Raw genomic sequence first — 24,303 nt, 5'->3', positions numbered from 1 at the left:
GACAACAATCTGATAACCAAGATGGCTACTAAGTAACTAATGGGCAGGATACGCTGGACAAAGGGATGATTCATGTCCCGGGCAGGATGGGGCAGGATGACAGGAGATTTCATCACAATACTCAGAACGGTGGCAATTTAAAACATGAATTGCTTATTTCTGGAATTTTCCATTTAATATTTTCAGGCCTCAGTTGACCAATGGTTACTGAAACCGCAGAAAGCAAAACCATGGATAAGAGGGGACTTCTGTAATAGCAATAGCCCCGTCATAAATATCACTTTAACATATATTCAGATCAATCTGATGAATATTTGTTGGACACCTAGGTGTCAGGCACCATAAGGGAGACACAAAGTTGAGTTACACATGGTCCCTGACCTTAAAGAGTTTAAAATCCATTAGGGTAGACAAGAAATATGTATAAATACTATTTGTAAAATGATTTAGGTGCCAAAAGAGAAGTACTAAAAAAAAAAGTTTTGTGTCAACACAAAGAAGTAAAAATTTACATACATTTATGGGTATAAAAAAGTTGCCACAGAGGATGTAACTGATACCTGAGCTGGGCCTAGAGGGATAGGTTAGCCTATAGTGAGGAGAAATAGACTGAGAGGCAGTCAAAGAAAAACAATAAAACAGATAAGGCAGAGAGAGCAAAAACATCATATCTGGGGCATAAAATGAGTAAAGGACAGTTGTAAGAAATTAGGTAAGAATGAAAGAAGCAATGAGATCAGATCACACAAGGACTTTATTAAAGGCCATGGTAAGAAATCTGTACTTGATTCTGATTCTACAGGCAATAGGGACCTGGCCAAAGTTTTGGAGAAAGTCAGTTATAGGATCTCACAGATGTTGAGGATAGATTCAAGCAGGGGGAAGGATATTCCTCCCATTCACATCGGTATGGCCACACTGGTTGTTTACAGTAAGCACTCATTCTCATTGGCCACTAAATTATTTGCATATCATTCCTAAATGTAAGGAGAAGTAAACTAAAGGCAGGGAAATCAGATACAAAGCTAACAACCCTCCAGGCAAGTAATGAGGACCTAAGATGAGGAAATGCTGTGAACTTTGGGCAAATAAAGTTCTCTAAACCTCAGCCTCCTCATCTGTAAAGCAGGGATGATGATAATAGTCTACTTTCAGTGCCACTGAGAGAACTCAACAAGATCATGCAAGTAAAGCATTCCCTACAGTGCCTGCACATGAGTATGCAATAAATTATACATTCACTTATTCATTAATTCATTAATAAGAAGGGAAAATGCTTGAAAACATGATATGCAAGATTGGGGGTTTATTAAGTACTCGGGAAGAAGATATTGTAATATGCTTGCAAAGTGTGAGCAGACAAATCCTATCCTACTTCTCTCATCCTAAATGAGATATTTTAGGTGACCTCTTAGATTAAAAAAAAAATAAACCTTTCAAGAACTTACTTGCTTTCTTGACCTGAGAGTGTAGTATTTAAAAATTCAAAACATTTACATCATGTATTTTATTTCCAGTAAAAGTGGAACATCAACAGGGAGAAGGGGGTGGGAAAAGGAAAAATGACGCATGAAGAGAATATGAGATTGGCTTATCTTTTGAATCCAATGTAAGGAATAGTGAGGAAGAGTAAGAAGAATAATGACCAGAAGACAATTAGCATACATTTTCAGTCCTGAATAAACCTTGGAGTATTGGACAATTCGTTTGATCCAGGGGCCTCAATTTCCTCATATATAAAATAAAAGAACTGGGCTGGATGACTTCTTAAGCACCTAGTTGGCTCTAACATTTCCTGACTTCTTTAACAACCATAAATATTTTTAGAGAGGCACTTCTCTAACCATACCTTAGGTTCTATTTCTGCTTTATTCCACTTAAGGCTCTCCTGAATCCATTATGTTCAAACACAAGAAAGCTGACTTTCTTCAGTCTGTCACAGTCTCAAACTACTCCAAGAGTTCCTGGCTCCATTCTTACTTCCAGATGACTATCCTCACTCCTTTCTTTCTCACCTAGCCTAGGACTCCACTCCCTTTTTCTCTTTCCCTTTCATCACACCATTAAGTGGGACGGATAAAGGCAGGCAAAAGTAGGTAACTTGAGAGCCCCCGTACATACTCTCCAGCCAGCCAGGTAAACGTAGACTTGGATAAAATCCAATTCCCAAAGGGTTCAAAAAAAAAGCACTTCTTGGCCAAGCTAAAACCAGACCATCTCCTTGCACCCATAGCCTTCACTGAACTGCCTTGCTCCATTCAACATGGATAACTTCACTGACTAGAGTTAATGCAATATCATCTCTCCCTTTATCTACAGAGGGCTTCTCAATCTCTCTTGCTCAGAATGAAAACCAGCTGCAGCCATTCACCCACTGGCACTCACAGCTCAGCCCACCTCACACCATAATCTGCAGAGTTAAGTGCCAGCTGTGAGAGCATTTGCATGATTCCAGATCTAAGACAGTGTTGAAGGCACTACACAAACCAAACATTGTAAAGAGCATGGAAGTCTATGTAAATACAGTAAGGAAAAGAAGCCAAGGAGTGCAGCCAGAAAGGGGAAGGGCTAGGCCAGGGGAGGTGTAGAAAATCATAGATAAGGTATACGGCCTTTACAGACAACACACGCAGCAAAAATGTCGAAGTGTTGAGACTTGGCGCTTGGCATATCCTGAGCTGCTAAAGCCTAAAGGGCAATTAGCCTATAATTTATATACTGTAATGCTTCAAATGCTCCTAAGCTGTAATAGAAACACAGCTCATTAAATATAGCCAATCTATCATCCCCTCAAGCACCTTGTAACTGTGCTGTGAGAAAGCCAATCACCTTTACATTTTAATAAAAATATTATCTTGCCTGAGTACAGAGAAAGGGTTGTAATTTATGGGATGAAAACCAAAATTTTTAAAGGGCAGGGTGAGAAATGGATGCAAAACTTCTAACCAACAGACCTAGAGAGTTTATGGTCTTTCTTTTTTTAAAAAAAAAAAAAGTGTCAGCAAGTCTTTAGAAGCTGAATTTGGACCTTAAAATCAGGGGGATTATGTTGTCAGTTATTTTTAGATCAACAGTATAAGGTAAAATGGGTGAAAATTGTACTTCTTTTAGAGCTACTTAGCTAAGTCCGTTAAACAGTCCATAGGCTTCCCTGTACCTATGTTTTTTATTTTTCTTCAGTTAATACCTCTTCACTTCATCACTGAGAAAAATTAAGAAGTAAACACTGTTTCCACACATAATTTTTAAAATTTCTACACTATCCATCCTCAGCAATAAGGCTAAAACAACCTAGCCAAAGAGAACAAGTGGATTGTTAGTAGTAATTGTATTCATTTCCTAGGGCTGCTGTAACAAATTACCACAAACTAGGTGGCTTAAAATATCAGAAATTTATTCTCTCACAGTTCTGGAGGCCAATAAATCTAAAATCAAGGTGCTGGCAGGGCCACACTCCCTCTGGAGAATGGGAGAATCTGTTCTCTGGTTACTCTAGTTTCTGGTAGCTGTTGGCATTCCTTGACTTGTGGCCACCTCACTTCAATCTCTGCTTTTATAGTCATACTACCTCCTTCTCTTCTGTCTGCCGCATCTCCCTTTGCCTCACTCTCATAAGAATATCTTTATGAGGACATCTGTCATTGGAATTAAGGCCCACCCAGATAATCCAGGATAAACTCCTCCTGTCAAAATCCTTAACTTAATCACATCTTTTCCATATAAGGTAATATCTACTCTTTTATCATCTAAGGTAATACAAATTGAAGGGATTAGGATGTGGACCTATATTTGGGGAGGCCACATCTGTTCACTACAATAGCTATGACTGTCATTCTAACAACTGACAACTTTATATAACAATGCACAGCTTACAGCATGCACTCATCTACATCATCTTACTTAATCCTCATAATAACTCTGTTAGAGGGCAGAGATCTAAAGAATTAGATAACCATTCACTCATACCTTCATTCACTGAATAATCATTTACTGAGTACCTATTCTTTGCACAGCCAAGAGTAAAAGGTACAAAAGCACAGTACCTGCTCTTGGCAGAACCTTTAAAAGTTGTCCATAAGTCATGCAGTGCCTTAAACTTTAAGATGAGAGTATGCTGCATGAGGTAGGATCGATAAAAGCTAGCTGAGAAAGCGACAATCCCATTAAGAAAATTTGTCCAAGTCTTGACTGGGACTTCCACTTTAGCTTTACCCCCTGAACTTCAGATTTCTCCCTTTACAATGTTCAGAGCCTCCTCATGGGCCTGCCACTGCTGAACTTTCAGCCCAACTCACTGCCTAACAAAGCCTGAAGCTCAATTTCATGCTTTCATTACCAACCCTAAATACTCTGCCCAGTTCTGTCACTCCAGGACAGAACATCACTAGAAAGCAAGGGAAAATGGCTATCAACTATGCAGTGCCATTCACTAGTTCACTCCAGCTTGCCTTTCACTCTGAACACCACAGGCTATCACAGTTTCAGACCCTACCCTGTGTCTGCTGGGAGCACCAGGTTTGCAGATATTTTTTAAAGAGTATTCTTCAGGTACAGATTAAGGCCCTAAAAAGGAATTTTGAAAATAAAACAGAAAATTGGATAGTCCCTTCTACAATCAGAGAGACCTTAACCTTCTAGTATTCATACAATGAACACCTTCTACCTGGAAACTGAGTGACACCAACTTTCCAAAGGGTCTTCAAAAATAAATCATAAAGTGTCAGAGCTGGAAGGGACCTTTGATGTCATCCAGACCAACCTCTTCTTTTTACAGTTGAGTAAATGGGTCAAAAGTTAATGGCTTGCTCACGGCACCCAGTGAAATTAGATGCAAAGCCAATCACAAGCTCCAGGGTCCCATGAAAAAATATCATTAACAACCTCCTTGAAGAGAGTCAGAAAAATCAGAAAGTTTGTGACCAGTGTCTATTAAGATTTGGGAGACTATCTGTCATCTACAGAGATAGACACAAAAATACCATCTACAGAGACAGACACCATCCCCACATTACACTAACAGGCTTCTGATGAACAACTATTACACTTTATAATGAAAATGTTAAAATCACTTTGGTGACCCAGAAACCAAATGGTAATAATCTAAAATGGGTTACTCTAAAAATGTAACGATGTTTAAATTACTTAGGAAGAATAAGCTGTTTAAGCTGTTTTGTACTTTAGAAGCACTTATACATAACAAAGTAATGTTTAATATATAAAAGTTATTTCTATTAAAATAGGTCCAAGAATCTCTGCTTATTCCAGTAATGCTTTGTTTTTCTAGTTCACACAGAACTATAACCACATCTTTCTTCACCTGTTCTGAAATTCAGACTTTATCATATGCTTACCCATAATATCCGAATGAGGAATATTTCATTATATGCTGAGAATTAATAACACTTCATATGTATGAGAAATGTACCCTGCGGTTTTACAAAGCACCTTCAATTTATCATTTCACTCCATCATCACAGCAGTCCTGTGAGGTATAAAAGGGGAAATATTTTGTCCACATTTCACAAATAAGGCAACTAAGGCTCAAAGAGGTCAAGCGATGTGCCAAAGGTTGTTACAGAACCAGTAAGTTGTGGATCCCAGCTGGAATCCAGGTCTTCCACTAGCTGCACTAAATGAAATAGCCTCTCAGGTTAAAAACATGCAAGACACAAGATATTATAAAGAAGAGGTCTTTTCTGGTTTAGCAAACCTATGTTGAAAATATTTTACCCTTGCTCAGAACCAGTACTGTAGAAAATGTATCATCTTGGACTCAGGAAAACTTATACCTTTTTGAACCTGTTTGATAATTTAATATCTTTTACCATTTTATTCCAAAGCAAACAGATGAAGTTTGGCGTGAAATGAGATGGATCATGGATGCTCTACATTATGCAAGATACAAACAATCAGTTTCTGGCTTATCCATCACTAAGTTGATAGACCCCTCAGATGAGCAGAACCTAAAGAAGATCAATTCTACATCATCACATATAGATTGTCTTCCATCACCATCCCCATCCCCAGAGATGCACAGAAGAAAGGCAGTAAGTGGTAAGCAATAAGATCTAAAGTTCTATACTTCAGTCATCAGATTCTTGGTCCTATCTCCACTGATGAGGTTCTTCTGTGTTGTCATTAGTTCCAGCAAGTAGTAGGAAACACTCCTCAGTGGTAAGTGTCTAGAAGCATAGAGGAAACAAAATCAGAACAGGGAAGGGGTAGGAAGCTAGGGCAGGTAGGTAGGTAGGTAGCTGGGTGACCTGAGATCACCTCCATTTAGGGCTGGGGAAGATTCAGTCCAGTTCTAGTCCAAGATACAAAAGGAATGTGACCAAAACCAGGTAATAGAACAGGCCCAGCCTCCAGTCAATAGGGAGGGACTGACAGGAATAAGGCAGGAAGTAGGTCCTGGCCTGGGTAAGAATTTAGGGCAAACTTCCTATCCACATGGCACCAATGTCCTGGGGTGAGAGGTGGGAAAGAGAGAAACCTTAGATAAACTAGAATCCTGAGCCTGAGTAGGCTGCTCTCATCATGGATACTACATTCAGGAGACAACTTACACACAAGCTGGAGGAGATGCCTAGCAAGTCACCTCCATTCTTGGGAATTAAATTTGAGTTTACATAGCAAACACTAACTGAAAAAACATAACTGAGATAACACAAACTTCTACAAAACACTTTTATGCCTATAAACAGAGAGAAAGCGTACTAGTCAACGACAATATAATGCTCTTGCCTAGAACATGTTGAAACTAATGCCATTTTTCTAGTCAATTAAAATAATGGTATTCAAAGCATCTTTCTTGATTCTATAGTTTATAAGAGCTCCAATTTTATAAGCTTTACAATGATAATAATTGATATTTTTAATAAACATTTCTGAAATTGAACTTGTCCCATAGGGGGCAGCATGGTGTAGCAGAAAGAGTTTGGGCTTAGAAACCAAAGACCTGGATTCAAATTCCAGCTTTGTTGTGCTAGCTATATGTGCTTGAACAGATTACCACATCTGAGTCTCAGTTTCTACATATGTAAAATGAGAATAATAATACATACTTTGAAAAGTTATTTGTGAATAAGACAAGCTATGTCAGAGGTTCATGGCACATAATAGACAATAAATTGTAAGTATAGTATTTAACATTATTCTTACTACAGAAAACCTCAGTGGGGACAGGAACCTTTTCTATAAAGGTTCTATATTTTCTATAAAATATAATTTCTATATTTAAAAAACATCAATGTCTAAAAATCAAAACCTGGCAAGTGCAAGAACTTGTGAGACAGCTCATTTACATTACCAAAGGATTCTATGATTTAACAAAATAATTAAGTAGATTCCCAATGGGCTGGGGATACAAATAAAATACCATCCCTGCCAGAAGCTAATCTAACAGGGCAGACAGATACATTAACAAATAATTTCACAATAATTACATATGTGCTATAATGAGGATATGAACAGGGTGCTATAGGGTCTAATGGAGGTGTTAACCAGGAACTCATAAGATCAAAGAGAGCTTCCTGCAGGAGGTGACAAAGTCAAGTACTGAAAGATAAGCAGGAGCTGAGCTGCAAAAGAGGAAGAGGAAAGCGTTATAGGCAAAATATGCAACTGTGTTGTAGTTCAGAGAACTGCAAGCAGTTCTGGATCTGGCTGAAGTCAGGATCTAAGGACATTGTCTTTTTTCTATTTTTTTTTCTTTTTTCATTTAAAAAAACATATATTGGTTACCCACTATGTTCCAGGCACTCTTCAAGGTAACAGGGATATAGTGATAAAGTCTGTGCTCCCATAAAGCTGACATTCCAGAATGACAAACAATGAAAACATAAACAAAATTATTTCAGATAGTGAAAATTCCAAAGTATAACATAAAACAGCAATCCAGGTGGGTAGGGAGAGTGCTGAATTCACTAGGATGATTAGCAGAGACCTATCTGTGAAGGTTACATGTGAACCAGCTACAAAAAAAAGGATCCAGTTATGCAAAGATCTGGAGATGGACTACCCCAAGCAACAAAAGAGCAAAAGGCGCTGAGGTGGGTGAGGGGTGGAAAGAAGGCCAAAGTCATTGGAGCAGAGTGAACAAAGGGGCTAGTGGTAAGAGAGGGGGTTCAGGGAAATGCAAGGACCAGATCAGGCAGGGCATGGTAAGAAGCTGGAATTTTATTCTACTTGTGATGGAAAGCCATTGAAAACTTTTAAGCAAGAATTGATATAAACTGATTTATTCTTTAGAATCGAATCTGTCTGTTGTTTGAAGAGACCAATGTTGGAAGCAGGGAGATCAATCAGGAAGCTTATGAACAGAGGAGATAGCAAGTTTTCTGGCTGAATGCCTCAGGACATTATGATGCTATTTACCAAAAAGAGGTTAGACAGGAGGAGAAACAAGCTTGAGCGAACAGACATGCTGAATTCAGGTTAGCTTTGGAACATTCCATGCAAAAACATTCAAAAGAAAACAGGATGTATGGGGTCTGAAGCTCAGAAAAGAGAAAAGGACTAATGACACAGATTTAATAATTGCCGACATATGAATGATGTAGCTATGAAAGTGCTCACTATTCCCTAGACAGAGTAGCTAGACTAAGAGAGACTATGGAAGGATCCCTGTGGAACAGAACAGCAAGCCTTAGTTAAGAAGTAACAACCAGAGGAATAAGATAAAATCAAGAGAGTAGTGTCACAGAAATTAAAACATGTCAAATGATGGTGAAACGTTAAATAAAACTGAAAAGCTTCTGTTATTTCGGTTTTTGTTTTCAACAAGGAAGTCATCAGTAATCTTGATGACAGCAGTTTGTGAAGGAAAGGAGATAGAAACTGAATAGAAGCAGATCAGGAAATAAACGGGAGGCAAAGAAGTGGGATCAGTAAGGATACACTCGTCACAATCTTGACTGTGAAAGAGAAGGAAGGAGGGCAGTAGCTGGAGAGGTACAGGCTTGAAAGGGCATTTTTTAAAAGCACGATAGATATACCCTCTCTTCCCCAATTCACATAATTCTACAAACAACTCTTTAATTCTACGTCCACCTTCACAGCCCTTGTCTGCCCTCTCTGCTCACAGAACTTTCTGTGTTTAATCTTCTCTTGGCCACAGGGTCCTAAGTAGGTCCCCCCTGGCTGTATGAGGGTGGCCTCTCCTGTGCCACATAAGTGCCAAATTCTCACACTAGCCAGATGACGGGTTACACACACTCCCTGCTGGGAAGATCTGGCCAATTAAGCTCGGATTTTATTATTAACTTAAAATGTGAGCGATCATCATTCTGTTTCTTAAAATATAACTCTCTCTTGGGTCCATTTATTTCTCTGAAGCCAAGATTCCATGGGCTGTGAAACACAAAGATGTGGAGAGCAGCAAATGAGAAATGGAACCCAGTGACAGGGAAACCGCTGAGAACTGGGGGAAATAGTCCGCCCTGCATCCCCTCACAAAAGCAAAAGCATTTCAGAGCAGTGAAATCTGCTCCTGCATACTCTGTCCTCTCCACTAGTGTGATTATTTTTCATTGTTTGGAAACCATTTACAAAGAAGGAAAAATCAAATCTAGAGGTACATCCCCACTGGGTTGCTCACAAGGCAAAGTCTGCAACACAATTCCATCCTGTGTGAGTAGGGGTGGCCTCCTTTCTGAGAAGCCTGCTGAAAATACAAAGCCTATCACAAGCCTAGACTCTAGTACCTGTCCGAGATTCTGTCTGAAGGCTGTTGAATACCTTAGATTTGTTTGTGTGTATACATGTGTATGTGGCTGGACAGACAGGGTGGGAGGGCAGTGGAACTCTTCCCGTTTCTGTGTGGTTTTCTAACACTAAGTAGAACTCCTCTGAGTCAATTAAAATTAAGCATCTCCCAAGGACCCAAGGGGAAAAGTTGGCTCCTAGAAAAGGCAGCGCGAGGCCGGGGGTGGAATGATTGGTCCATCACATGGGTATTTTCTCTCCCACTCCTTTTCTGTGGGTATAGTGGTCACAGGCAGCAGCAATTTTTTTTCCGATACTACTGTTTCTCCTAATGACGCATGGGTGAGGCAACAGAGGGGAGGGGGGCGTTGTTTCCTTCAGATTCATGTGAAGATTATCCTGATCTTCCAAATGTAAATCTTCCTGGTAAGCTTTTCCCAGATGATGTTAAGATTAAGAACACTATGGCATAAACTAAACAGCTCAAAAAAAATTTTTTTTCAACAGGAAACTGAACATGGAAAATTAGAAGGTGAACAAACCCCTGAGGTTCTACCCCAGGCATAATGAGAGATTTATTAAAATTCAATGTTTCTAAATTATTTAAATTCTACTCAAACAGTGGAAATAGATTCAATGAAGCACACACACAAAAAGTGGCAATTTGGACAGTGACATATTAAAAATGTGAAGATAGATTTTTAGGGCAAATACTACGTATTATTCCTTTCTTACCATCCTGCCATGCCCCCTGCCTTTAAGAGAAAAGCAACAGCTTTACATCAATTATTCTTTCCTGCAACATCATCTCGTCATAACGCCCTCAAAATCCACATCAACTCTACCCTGCTGTTGTTGGCCTGATCCACAGAGACCAGGAGTTGCAACACCCATTATAAAGGCAAGAAAGCCAAGCTTCCTAAGCCAGCACTAATACTATGGGCAGAACTTCCATCAAACAGCTCTTGGGTCAATCAGAGGGGAAATGCAAGGTTCTACCAGTGCTGGTCTGCCCAGTGGGCCCTCTAAGGGAAATTGAGGAGCACAACCAGGTTTATTAAAATAACAACCGGGCAAGGCGCCTACAATGCTTCATGGAGCGTATGGCCTGGATCTGGGGATGGAAGCTGCACTTTGCATTCTTTTCCAGGAAGGGAGGGAGTGGCAGTGGCCTAAATCCCTGGAAACTCTCCTCAGTGCCCTGGCTGGCATCCTGGAGACTTTCCCAGCTTGTTCTGGGAGGGGTATCCCACTCTAAGCAATAGGTTCCACTAAGTCCTATAATAAATAATACAACCACCATGGAAGTCAAATATTTAGATTCCCACTAGAGCAGTGTTTCCAAAGTGTAGGTCCATGAACCTACAAGATAATATTTACCACTCCATACTCAAGCCCTTTTTCATCTCTTTCCTGGGTTACTACAGTTATAACTAGCTCTTCTCTTGACTTATCTCCTATCTCCCTTGTTCCTGGGAGCTACAGTAAAGAATTTACATCATTTACAAATTCAAGGCTAAATCTAGGATGAGAAATACAGTACTGGACAAACATAAGACACCCTTAAAGAGAATACTGTTCTCCTTTATTATCAACACCACTCTCACAGCAAAATCTTGAAGTTTTTCTGATTACTGGTTTGTATTTTAATGAGTCACCTCTTGATATGCTTACTAGTTATTCTCTATTTAATAGTGGATAAGATTTCAATAATATCAACACCTTGTGTTTGTAAGGCACTTAAAGTATTTTCTAAAACTAAGTTAATCCTCATAGCACCTATGGAAGATAGGCAACGTAATGACCTACACGCTACGGATGAAGGGGCTAAGTTCAGAGGGGCTAAGTGATTTACTCAAGATCATATACACAGTAAGGTGCAAGACAGGACTGCGGCCCAAGTTTGTCTAGTTTTAAGATAATTGTTCCTTCTGCTACAACTGGGCTGACTCAAGTCAAGTAGCACCAAATATAAAGCAAAATGAAGGAAATAAAATAAAGCAAAATGATTTAGGTGATTGTTTTCAGACATTTCTATGGCAGATTAAGTAAATTAGATCTTGTCAGGCTGCTTTCAGTATTGTTTTTAAGAGGCAATCAAATCTCATTACTCTTTAAACTCTCAGATTTCAATATTCGTTTCAGTTTCAATTCAACCCAGCATTCTTTACTGAGAGCCTTGTATGTACCAGATACAGCACAAAGAGACTAATAACACAATAATGATTAATTCACACTCTAGTCCTCATGGTCTGTTCATATGTCCATGTTCAGAGCAGATGATCTGGGAAATACAGAGGATGGGCATGTTCCTTTGAGGGAAAACATGACACAAATTCCTCAGCAGTTGCTTTTATATATATCACTTTTACCATCAGACTTCTAGTGGGTTAAATGGTGCCCACTTAAAAAACATGTTCATGTCCTAACCCTCAGAACCTGCAAATGTGACCTTATTTGGAAAAAGAGTCTTCAGAGATGTAATTCAGGATATTGAAATGAGATCATCCTGGATTATCCAGGTGGGCCCTAAATCCAATGGCAAGTGTCCTTATAAGACACAGAAGAGAGTTCATGTGAAGACAGAAGCAAAGATTGGAGTGATGCAGCCCAAGGAATGCCAACAGCCACCAGAAGCTATAAGAGGCAACAAAGTATTCTCCTCTAGAGCATCCAGAGGGAGTGAGTGCGACCCTGTTGACACTTTAATTTCAGACTTTTGGCTTCCAAACTGTGACAGAATAAATTTCTGCTGTTTTAAGCCATCAGTGTATGGTAATTTGTTACAGCAGCCACAGGAAACATACAAGACCTAACATGTTTCTCTTACTAAGAGCTTAATATACTCTGTGTGGGTACCACACAAAATGAATCAGATAAACCAGGTCCCAGCCCTCAGAAAGCTTCCACAGAAAGCCATGGGAATTCTAAGGTAAATGGCAGTACAGCAGGTCTTTGAAGTGAGACAAATCTGCATGTAGGTTCCTATTCTGCCACTTATCAGCTTACACAAACTGGAAATTATAATAAGCCTAGGCATTAGTATTCTTATTTGCAAAATGGGAATGTGTGTAAGAATTAAATAAGATAAAGCACCTAGAGCACTTAGCATAATGGCTGGCCCACAGTAAGCACTAAGTAAATATCAAGCACTGTTATTAGTATTATGGATGCAAATGACTAGTACGTATGGATAGCTGAATAGACAACAGTGATCAGATAAATAGAGAAGGAAGTTCAACTAAATCCAATTATCAATTAATTGCATGGATCTTATTTGCAGCCCAATTTCAAATCTTCGGTTAACCTCTCTTCCTCATGACCCCAATGGCATCTACTGCTACCATCATCAAAAACAGCCAACAGTTCTGAGACCCTGTTACTTGCAATTCCCAATTCTTCCCACTAAAGACAGGGAAAAGTACTGTCTAAAATTTGTTTTAAGAATATCAAAGTCATTCAGCCCAAGCCTTTATCCGGTTCTCTCCTTTTAACTTGAAAAGCCATGTCTGTCTTCCCTAACCAGTAGTCTTAACATCTTTTTCATTAAAGACCAATGAGAGCACTGGTACTCCCAAGTGATCAGCCCTCCTTGTCATTTCCATCAACCTACTACTTGTATTTTCAACAGTTCCCTTTCTAACGGTTCCTTCTTTTCTACCCACAAACATCTTCCCTCAACTTTGCTACCCTACCACGTTCCCACTGCATCCCTCCAGGATGCTTTAGCCAACCGCTGAAGTTCAACCTGTCCCAAAGTAAATTTACCACCTCTTCCACTGCCCAACCCTGCTGCAATTAAACTCCTCTGGTTTAATGCTACTTCTGCCTTCCAGGCACCAAGGCTTGAAACCTATTAGTCATTTCAGGGCCTTTGCACTTGCTTCTCCAAGTTGTCTGGAAGACTATTCTCTAAAATGTTCACATAGCTGGTTCCTTCTGATCACTGAGGTCTCATCTAGACTCCAGAGATTACTCCCCTGGTTACCTTATTAAAAAAACCTCCCTCCCAAGTCACTCTCTAGCTGAAATCCAGTTTCATTTTATTCATAGAATGTTACACTATCTGAAATTAATCTTATGTATATTCTGACTTATTGTCCAATCCACCCTCTGTGAGCTGCTTAAAAGCTGAGACCATGTCTATCACAAAATAGATGCTCAGTAAACATCTTTGAATGAATGACTTTCCTGGACTTCTACTTTCTTCCACATAACCACCACTCTTGCTCAGCCCCACAACCTAAAAAAGGTAAATATTTAAAGGAAACATGGCTTGGACAACAGCCTCCCAGGTGGCCTCCCTGCTGTTTCCTCCTAATCCAGTTCATCTTTACATCCTACCTGCTACATAATTATCTTAAATCACAACTCTCATTTTGTCAATTACGTCTTCCAAATTCTCTGATAATTACCCATTGGTGACAAAATTAGGTACAAACTCTTTATCTAGGCATTCATTGCTCTTCTCTGGCTCCACCCTACCTTCTAAAAAAATTGAATAACCTCTTTTAACCATTTATTTAAAATAAATATAAGAACAACAGGTTGCAAAGAAATGTACAGGAATTCCCTTGTTCTCTTCCCCCAGCCTCTTCCCAGTGTTCACATCTTACACAGCTCTTGTATGGATACAGTATCAAAACCAAGAAGCTGGTACAGTCCACAGTTTATCCAGGTTTCACCAGTTACACATACACTCCTGCACGTGTATATATGCATGCACATGCTCAAAAGCATGCAGGCTCGCTTGGGTAGCTCTCTGCAATCTGTCACATGTGTAACCTTAGGTAATCACCACCATAGTCAAGATACTCAATTGTACCATCACCACAAAACTTCCTCTGTTACCCCTTTATAGTCTTACCCACCACCCCTCCCCCCCCACTACAAATCTGCTCTTCATCTCTATATTTCATGACTGTTACATACATGCAATTCTTTATTTGTATTGATGAGTAGTATTCTACTGTATGGATGTATCACAGTTTGTTTAATCATGCATCCACTTCCAGTTTGAGGCTAATATCAGTAAAATTGCTATGAACATTCATATATAAATTCCTGGATGAAAATGAACCTTAATTTTTCTAGGATAAATTCCCAAGAGTGAAACTGCTGGCATCTTACTTTTGTAGCCTCATTTTCCATTTTCCCAAAATTCCATTCCTGTTCCCATATTACAGTCAAACAGGAATACTTGTACAGTTTCATTTTCCTCTCTGGTTTCTAATCTTCTCATCAGCTTCTGCATATTTATTATTAAAAGCTGCTTCAAGTCACTTTTTGAAAGTGGATGAAGAAACAAATTAATATAGATAGAAATACCACTACTGGGCATAACCAGACACCATAATTCAAAGACACGTGCATTCCAATGTTCATTGCAGCACTATTTATAATACCCAGGATGTGGAAGCCACCTAAATGTCCATCAACAGATGAATGGACAAAAAAGATGTGGTACATATATACAAGGGAATATCACTCAGCTGTACAAAGGAATGAAACTGGGACATTTGTAGAGACATGGATGGACCTAGAGACTGTCATACAGAGTGAAGTGAGTCAGAAAGAGAAAAACAAATATCATATATTAACACACATATGCGGAATATAGAAAAATGATACAGATCAGTCAGCTTGCAAGGCAGAAATAGAGACACATATGTAGAGAACAAACATATGGACACCAAGTTGGGAAAGCAGGGTTGGGGGGGAATGAATTGGGAGATTGGGATTGCCATATATACATTATTAATAAGAAAAAAATACCAAATTGTACACTCTAAATATATGCAGTTTATCGCATGTTAACTTATCTCAATAAAAGTTCTTAAAAAATATACAGATAGAAATAGAGATGAGTGAATAGAGAGAAAAAATAGAGATGATAGAGTATTTTATCAATCCTGTCCCAATAAAATGTGATCCCTTTCCTATAAACCGGCATCTTATTTGCTAAACTTCTTTTATAAAAGGTATATTCTTCCACAGTCTCACAGATGCATATATGCCCCTGCCTCCAGTAAAATCCCTGAAACAGATAATTTCTTATTAATTTTATATTCAGTCAGCCACCAAACACAGTGTTTATGTGAGAGCAGCAGCTCAAGCAAAACAAAATCTTCATTGTTGAATAAATGGATGAATTAAATACCTTTGCCCTAAGAGGGCTCTGGCCCAACCAGGAAACCAGGATGTTACATTTGCATTTAAAAAGATAATTAATAATACATGTCTATACAGGCTAAGTACCAAAGGATAATAGAAGCAAAAAGTACTTCAGAAGTGCACACAAGTGGGCAATCCTTTCTGGAAGAGTTGGGGGATGCCTCCTAAAGAGGACTTTGTTTGAGGGAATCCTTGACCAGATGAGTAGAACCAAAAAAAAAAAAAGAAAAAATAGAAAACGGAGTTCTTTTTAATAGCCATTATTTAAAGAACAACATATGGGTTGATCTTATTCTTTGTAGCCACTGGATAACATTCCATAGTATGGATGTGCCCAAATTTTTAAAACCATTCTAATAATAAACATTTAGGTTTGTATCAATTAGGACTAAGTCTGGATCCATGTTATAGAAAATCCAAATAAGGGTGTCATTAACACAAGATACTTTATTTCTCTTACATAAAAGAAGCCCAGAGGCAGATAACTCAGGGATCGTATGTGGACTCCACAGTCTTCAGATACCAGGCCCCATTTTTCAGCTCCACCACCCTAGCACATGGCTTCCTTTTCCAAGGTTGCCTTGTGAGCCCAGCCAACACATCTTGTTACAGGCAATTGGAAGGAGAGAGGAAAAACAAAATGGCCTATCTCCCAGCTAAGCCAGCTCCTCTAATGCAGTCTTCCAAAAATTTCATACCATACTTTCAGTTCTATCTCACTGGCCAGAATTTTATGTGACCATGCCTAGCTGCAAAGGAAGCTGAGAAACTTTACATGAATGCACTGCTGTCTCAAACAAAATTTAAGATTTTGTAACTAAAAAAGGATAATGGATATTGGGTGGAAGCCAGCAGAGAGAGAACAAAACTGAAATCTTGCCCTGCCAATGAGTCAGAAATGTCATATTCTACAGTCAGGAAGAAGAAAAAAGGAAAGGATACACTTCACACCCTGACCCTGAAATATATATATATAAAACATCTGGTTCTAGTCCCTAAAATAGAAGAAAACTTGATCCCATTTGTGTAAATTACTGACTCCCTAACAAAACAATTTTTTTCCCTGAAGTCTCCAATATTCTTATGATAATCATGTCTGATTTTCCACCATGAACAGACTAACTATGACCTTGTAACCCTGTGGGTTTTTATTTTAAATACCTGTTGTATTTTTTAATCAGCAAGCCAGTACTGAATTTGGACCCCCTTGCAGAACTTTGCCAAGTATTTTTCTTTTCTTAAACTATTTTTCTTTTCTTAATGCTTCTTGTCTTTAAGTTTTCCTTTCACAGTAGTCTCAGCCACAAGATTATTTCTAGGTTTTCTAGTTTTATAAATCATGTCACAGTAAACAATTTGTAAATTCCTCCATGTACACATAGTGACAATTTCTCAAACAGATATCTAAAAAAGGACTTGCTAGGGCAAATGATTTGCACATTTTTAACATATTCTACCAAGCTGCTATCCAAAGAGTCAGGCCAGTTTTTATATTCCCACCACCATTATATGAGGGTCCCTGATTTCCCACATATCACCAACATAAGAGATTATCATTCTTTTTATTTTCAGCATATCTGTTGGGCAAAAAAATGAACGGTTTTTTTTCAAAGTGCAAATCCCAAATTACTACCTAATTAGTAATCATAGCCTACCTAGGTTGACTATCTTCATTATGCTTATTGGCCATTTGTATTAATTATTCTTTGAAGTGTTGGTTGTCTTATGCCCATTTGAATTGTCTTCTTACTGATTTACAGATCTTTTACATATCCTGCATGTTAATCTTTTGTTATACATATTACTACTATTTTCTTCCAATCTACCACTTACCTTTTTACTTTATGTGACCATTTGTTTTACAAAGTATTAAACTTTGATGTAGTCAAATTTATCAGTCACTTCTTTTCTGACTTCCGGGGTTTTGTCCTGCTTAGAAAAACCTCCCACCCAAAATTACAAACATACTGTCTTCTAATACTCGTAGAGTTTGCTTGTTACATTTAAACTACATGGAATTTATTTTTATATATGAGATGAGGCAGGACTTTCTCTAATTATTTTACTAAAGGGATAACCAATTGTCCCAACGCTATATACTGAATAATCTATTCACTCCCCTACTTTAAAATGTTACCTTTATCATATGTTCAATTATCACACTGAATTAAGACTGTTCCAGGACGTTATTTCTGTTCTACAGATCCATCTGTCCACCTGTACACCAACACTACAAACTTTCAATTACCAAAGCTCTATGTTTTGATACCTCATAAATCAGGCTCCTCTCTATTGTACCTTAAAAGGAAAAAAGTTAGCTATTCTCACAAATTTTCTTTTCCAGGTAAATTTAAAACTCGATTTAGTAAATTCCATTTTAAAATCCTATGGAGATTTTTAAATGTGATTGCCTCAAATTCGGAGATTAGAGATTTCTTGTTTTTTTTAAGAAGACTTGCATGTTTTCAAAATTAGAATATATTTATCAAGCACCTATTATGGACTGAGTTCTGTGGGAAATTCAAAGGATTTTAAGACAGTCTTTGCCCTACAGAAATATACAACCTGATCGGGGAAAAGGTATAAACAACTTCATATTAAATTACATTAAATGCATTAAATGACAAATATCTACAGAACTAAACTGTGGCTCACTTATGATCAGTGTAGTATGCCCTTTGAGGCTGATTTTCACCTCTGATTTTACTTCTGTTTTGTTTTTTTCTTTGGCCTTACTTTTTTTTTTTTTTTTTCCTTTTTAAACACCTGACAACGTGGTATTTATATAAACGATTTATTTTTCTACAGTCATCCTAAGTAAGAAGTTCTACTATCATTCCCATTTTGCAGTTAAAAAGACTGAAGCTCAAAGAAGTTAAGTAACTTTCCCAAGTTCACAGAGCAATCTGGAGGACAACCAGGATCTTACACCAGGTTTCCCTGACTTCGCCACCGTAGTGCCTCCTCTCCTTCCTTCCCCCTTTTAAGTTTCTGCTACTTTATGAAATATAATCATCGCTGAAATAAGACTAGTGAACGAATAAATGAATGACATCTAGCGTTGTTTCCTCTTTCATCCTCTCTCCACAAGCCCAGGGAATAGTAAAATCGGACGTGGGGAAGGACGGCATGCTCTGCTCTGCTGCTGCAAGGGTGGCTGGTCCGGTCTGAGTTCCTCTCCTCCCTTTCCCTTCTAGCTAAGAACAGGATCCACCACATAATTTACAGGGCTCTACGCAGAACGAAAAAGTGGGGCCTGTTGTTCAAAAATTATTAAAATGTCAAGAAATGAGAGCAGACCACACAAACGAAGCATAAGCCCTTCTAGGCGCGGAGGAGGGGTGAGGGAGGCTCAGCCAAAGGACCCTACATGAGCCCCAGCTAGGAGTTTCTCTTTTTTTTCTAACCGCAGTCTCTGGCTTTGCAGATTCACAGCCCTGCTCCGACGAAGAAGGCTGCTCGGAAGTCTTCCTTCCCACCGACAGCGACTACGACTCCAGTGACGCCTTGAGCCCCCGAGACCTGGACCTCGTCTACCTGTCATCTCACGACATCGCCCAGCAGGCCCGGAACGGCCTGAGCGGCAGCGCCCCTGACGTCCTGCAGGTGCACGACATGAAGCCTCCGTCAGGGCCGGGCCAGGACGCCCAGGGCCGTGGGTCCGGGCCCGAGGCCGACCACTCGTGCACCGAACTCCTGCACAGCCTGACCCTCACAGGCCTCGCGCCCAAGAACCACGCCAAGATGGCGCCGGGCGCGCGGCCGCCGCTGGGCTTCCTGGGAAAGCGGAAGTCAGCCAAGCACCCGCACTATGGCGGCTTCAGCCGCCACCACCGCTGGCTGCGCATGCACAGCGAGACTCAGTCGCTGTCGCTGTCCGAGGGCGTGTACACACAGCACCTGTCCCGGGCCTGTGGCCTGGCCCAGGAACCCGGGGAAGCTGAGCGACTGGGACCTGCCCCCGAGGGGCCGCGGGGCCTGACTCCGGCCCGCGCCGCCAGCCTCCCGGAGGAGCGGAAGCACAGCCTGCAGGACCCGAGGCCTGCCGTGCACCGTATCTACGTAGAGCCCTACCCGGCGGCCCTGGTGGACGCCAAGCCCTGGGATACCTTGAGACCCCCCGACGGAGGCCACTCGAGCCTGCCCAGCCCCACAGGCCCGGAAATGAGCCCAGAAGACCCGACCCCCTCCCCTGTGTCGGAAATACTCAGCAGCATGCTTTAGGGAGGCCCACGGCTGGCTGTCCATCAATCCACCACGAGTCCCTGCATTTTCCATCACTCTACCCCCAGCCTGCCCCCACCCCACCATATCCCCACCTATTTTCAAAAGGTTTGAATGCTAAAACCCCAAGAGTTACAGGTTCAGGGTCCTCTTTTAAAGAGTTGGAGTGGAGGCAAGAGTTGCCAGTGTCATTCCTAGTTCAGCCTATAAAGGGCATAAAAGAGCTTTTATGTCAACATCGAGTCCTGGTTACAGTGGTACAAACTTGCCATCCTGTTGGTGGCACCTGTGGCCGAGGTAGGACAACCAAAAGAGCCACCCTCAATTCTGCAGCTGGTTCTGTAATCTGACTCCTGAGTTTAGGCTCTCTCATGCGTTTGTCATTGATAGGGAGGAGTTCTATAGAGGAAAATATGATTAGCATTGTTTTTCCCTCATTCCAACCTTTAGAAGAGTTGGGGGAAAGAAGCCCAGATTGTGTCTCTAGGGAATAGGATCGGTGGACTTGTCCTGGGTTCCCTGTCAGCTAAACCATGTCATTCCAAAGTGCAGGGTTCTCAGCCACTCACCAAATCCAATTAATCCGTCAGCACTGATCTGATTAAGTAGGCCTTGGGCAGGCCTTCTCTTCACTTAGTGCTGTGTGGAAACCACCAGAAACAAAATTAGAGGAGGCGTCTCTTCTAGCTCTGTCTTGCAAAGATAGAATAGAGCAGAAAGCAGCCTTTCCTGTACACTCTGCTCTCATTCAAGCATGAAAATGGGCCGTGTATTATTCCAGGGTGCAAGGAGATGGTTGAGTTAAGTGAAAGCCTGGATTATAGGCAAGTGGAGGGAGAGAGACATGCACAAAATTGTGTTTTCTTTCCAATCCTAAAATAAATAAAGCCATGGGGGCTGTATCTCTGAGGATGATAATGGATCTGCTCCAGATTCTTAGGTGATAGATTTGTAATTGAACTAGAAAGTGCACTTCAGATGTGGCCAGGCAGAGATGGAGTTTTCTAAGTGACACAATCTACTCACCCGCACATAACAGGTCATGGGACAGACTGTCCAGAGCTTCAGTTGTTGCCTTCCCCTTTTCAATCCCCCCTTCCAAAGTCAGTTTTGCCCCTAGGTCAGCTGTCCCATTGGCCTCAGGGAAAATCTTCCCTTAGAAGGCCTTGCCAGTGGTTCTAAGGCTATGCTCAAAGACACCTGAAAATCTCCCTTTGGTCTCACTGCCTCCCACCTGCCTGTCTCACAAACGAGAAACCCAAATCAAAGAGCAATCACACTGCGTATTCAAAACAGCTACCAGCCTTCTCTCCTTTCCTGGAGCCAAGACCCATTCAGTTCACTGATATTCTAAATGGTCCTTTTCTGCTTCACAGGCATTTTGGTTAAATATTGGTCTTTATGGCCCTACCTCTGTCCTCACAGTTCTACCATTCCTCCTCATGGGAGTTCACACAAAGTCCCCTGTTCACAATGTTATTCCGATCCCTTCCATTTTTAAAACATTTGATTTAAACATAAATAATTACCCTGGTGGAAAGGTACAGATTTGGCCCATGGCCTATGGTCATTAGAAAACTAAAGCCAAGAGCTCAGTCTTTATTTTTTTAAGAGATTTTATACTCAGTGAACACCCCACCACCACCACCACCACCACCACCACCAAAGAATCTTGATCAGAATCACTGCAGCTCCTTTTCCATGCCTGGGAGGATTTTAAAATGCAATTTTCTTCTGTTCTGAGTGAATTCTATGTGTATGGAGTGTTAGAACTAGAACTAGAAGTTCTAGTAAAAGTAAAATTAGTCTAAGTCCTTGCATTCACAGATGAGGCAGTTAAGGCCCAGAGAGATTAAGTGACTACTTACCTAGTTTACAGGTAATTCCAAATTCAACTCCTTCTCTCAACCTTTACCTAACAGATTTCCAATATCACAGAGCTCCTTGTTGCCAGAAAATACAAATTTCATATAACAGATATCTAAGCTAATTAATTATAATTAATTTAAAACCTAATCAGGAGAAATGCATTTAAAATTGCTTACCATATGACTCCCATTTAAAAACAAAAATAACACACAGTTATCTCCACTCAGTTTCTATTTATTTCTAATTATAAGACAGATTATATATATTGAATGAGTTTGTGAGATGAGATGCTAAAATTGTCAAGGACTCAGAAACCAAATGACTCCCTGATCATGACGTTTCTGGTGGCATGGAAGGAAGTTTGTGACTGAATTAGATGGGAGGCATTTGACAGGCAGCAAAAGCAAAGACTGACCCATCCTTCCGGCCCTGCATTTGGTCAGCACCTTTTGGCACACTGGACCAAATTATGACTCATTAAGTAAAAAGGCATTAAATTCAAACCCACTAATTTATATTAGGGGCATGGGGATATTTTTTCACCTTCTATGAGGAAAAGAGATGCATGCCCATGAAATGAATAATGAATGTTAGATTTCAGTGGACATACTTAACTTGAAAATGCATTTTCCTAGCAATATTCCTATAGAAAGCTGGATGTTATATCCTCAATAATTTGGTACTTGTTCAAGGAGGTCCCCTCTACCCATCCCTCCACTTTGCAACTTCTTATGAACTTAGTTTAAATTAAAACATTCTTGTGAGAGATAATTGTGTTCTCTAAATCACAGCCCTTTATTCATTTGTCCAGACTTCTCATTGTAGAAACTTTACAAAATCTGAGGATTTTTTGTTTGTTTTGCTTTGTCTTATCAGATTTATTTTGTTTGTTTTGGGTATGATGGATTTTTGTCTTTCATTCAAGTCCAACCAGGGAAACTCTGGAGGAAACTTTCCTGTCTCAGGTCTTCTTTTCCACTGTCTTGCTAACCTGCTTGATTCTCACCTGTATTAGCTCATTTGTGAAACCCTCAAAAATCATTGACCGAGGTCTCCCATATGTCTGACTCTATTCTAAGTCCCACAGAGAACAAAAGAATCAAGTGTGAAACAGATTCCCAGGCCACAAGGAGCTCACATTCTGCTATGAGTGTAGCCGTCATCACCATACATTTTCTTATCCATGTCTTAGAAGAGGCAGGAGCCTGTCACCTCAGCCAGGCCAGCATAGTGCATGTTGGGCTAGGCACCTTTGATTTCACTCTTGCTATCTACTCACAAAGGAGGACAGCCTGGAAAATGCAATTAATTAATGTATATACTCGGCAACCATTTACAAGGCTATTACATCCTCTTCTTTGGTAAGGGTACTTGGGAAATAGTCATCAAAATCATTCACTGTAGGGAGTGGGTATTTTAAGAATTGATTTCTTAAGATAAGAACCATTCCATTTTAAGAACATTTGCTAATGTTCAAAGCAATAATTACACTGGAGAAAATGGTTCCTTTTGGTTTGAAAATTGAATCCAGTTAGTAATAATATTTCTCCAGCCCCCATTCCTGAAGGATCCCAAAGCACTTTATGAAAAGCACTGACCGAAGCCTTGTTGTACTCCCCTAAAAAGACCTTGTCTGGGAGCCACCTGGCAAACACCTACCCCATCCTTGCCAGGAGATTCATGCCAGACAAGTGGGAAAGATGACTGGCCTCTCATTCATTGTTATCCTGCCACACGAACATGCACCCTGGTGAATGCTGAGCTCTTGCCTCAAAGACAACAATTGTAAACAAGTGGAGGTACCATAAAATCCCAACCCCTTGGCCCTCTCTTGTTCCTCATGCTCCACCCAAGATGTACTCCCTTTCTCTTGGAGAACTGTCAACTCAAGCTGTTAAGGGGTCTGCAGTACATTTCAGTTTCCTAGTTATGTCAACAGCACACAGAATTCACTGGCTTTTTAAAATTGGTACCTGTTGGAAAGATGATACCATTATTCTATGGCTCTCTCAACTTTGTCTGTAGCAGAGCTACAGCAGAGAATGTGCATCTCCTGATATATTTGTTTATTGAACTATAACATACCAATTAGAGAGGGTAGTTATAGATTAACAAGAGAGCACTCTCAGAGAATTGAAAGTGCTACGTTGTCACTTTATAAAGTCTAAATATTTTTCCAGATGATTCGATTAAGCAAATCTGAACTTTTTTCTGGTATACCTTTAAGAAAAATTTTAAAGGAGCTATTTGGAAAGCAATGATACCTCTTTACAGGTAGTAGGGTGAACAAGGCAAAAACTTGTTTCTTTGCTGGTCACCTTTCATAAGATG

At 40.1% G+C, this 24,303-nt stretch overlaps 1 protein-coding gene across 1 annotated transcript in view; it reads left to right on the top strand.

The window, feature by feature from the left end:
• The window catches only part of ANKFN1 (ankyrin repeat and fibronectin type III domain containing 1), a 137,536-nt gene extending 117,433 nt beyond the window's left edge, over positions 1 to 20,103 (top strand). Inside the window, exons 16-17 of the mRNA XM_057715862.1 lie at positions 5,841 to 6,054; positions 19,307 to 20,103. Coding sequence (XP_057571845.1) covers positions 5,841 to 6,054; positions 19,307 to 20,103 — 1,011 coding nt within the window. The remainder of the gene's footprint in view (positions 1 to 5,840; positions 6,055 to 19,306) is intronic.
• Positions 20,104 to 24,303: the final 4,200 nt, after the last annotated feature.

This window comes from Hippopotamus amphibius, chromosome 17 (assembly GCF_030028045.1).
Source record: "Hippopotamus amphibius kiboko isolate mHipAmp2 chromosome 17, mHipAmp2.hap2, whole genome shotgun sequence".
In the NCBI taxonomy this organism is placed as follows: Eukaryota; Metazoa; Chordata; class Mammalia; order Artiodactyla; family Hippopotamidae; genus Hippopotamus; species Hippopotamus amphibius.
The sequence above is the reverse complement of the archived record's forward strand: the minus strand, read 5'-3'. Positions and strand labels throughout refer to the sequence as shown.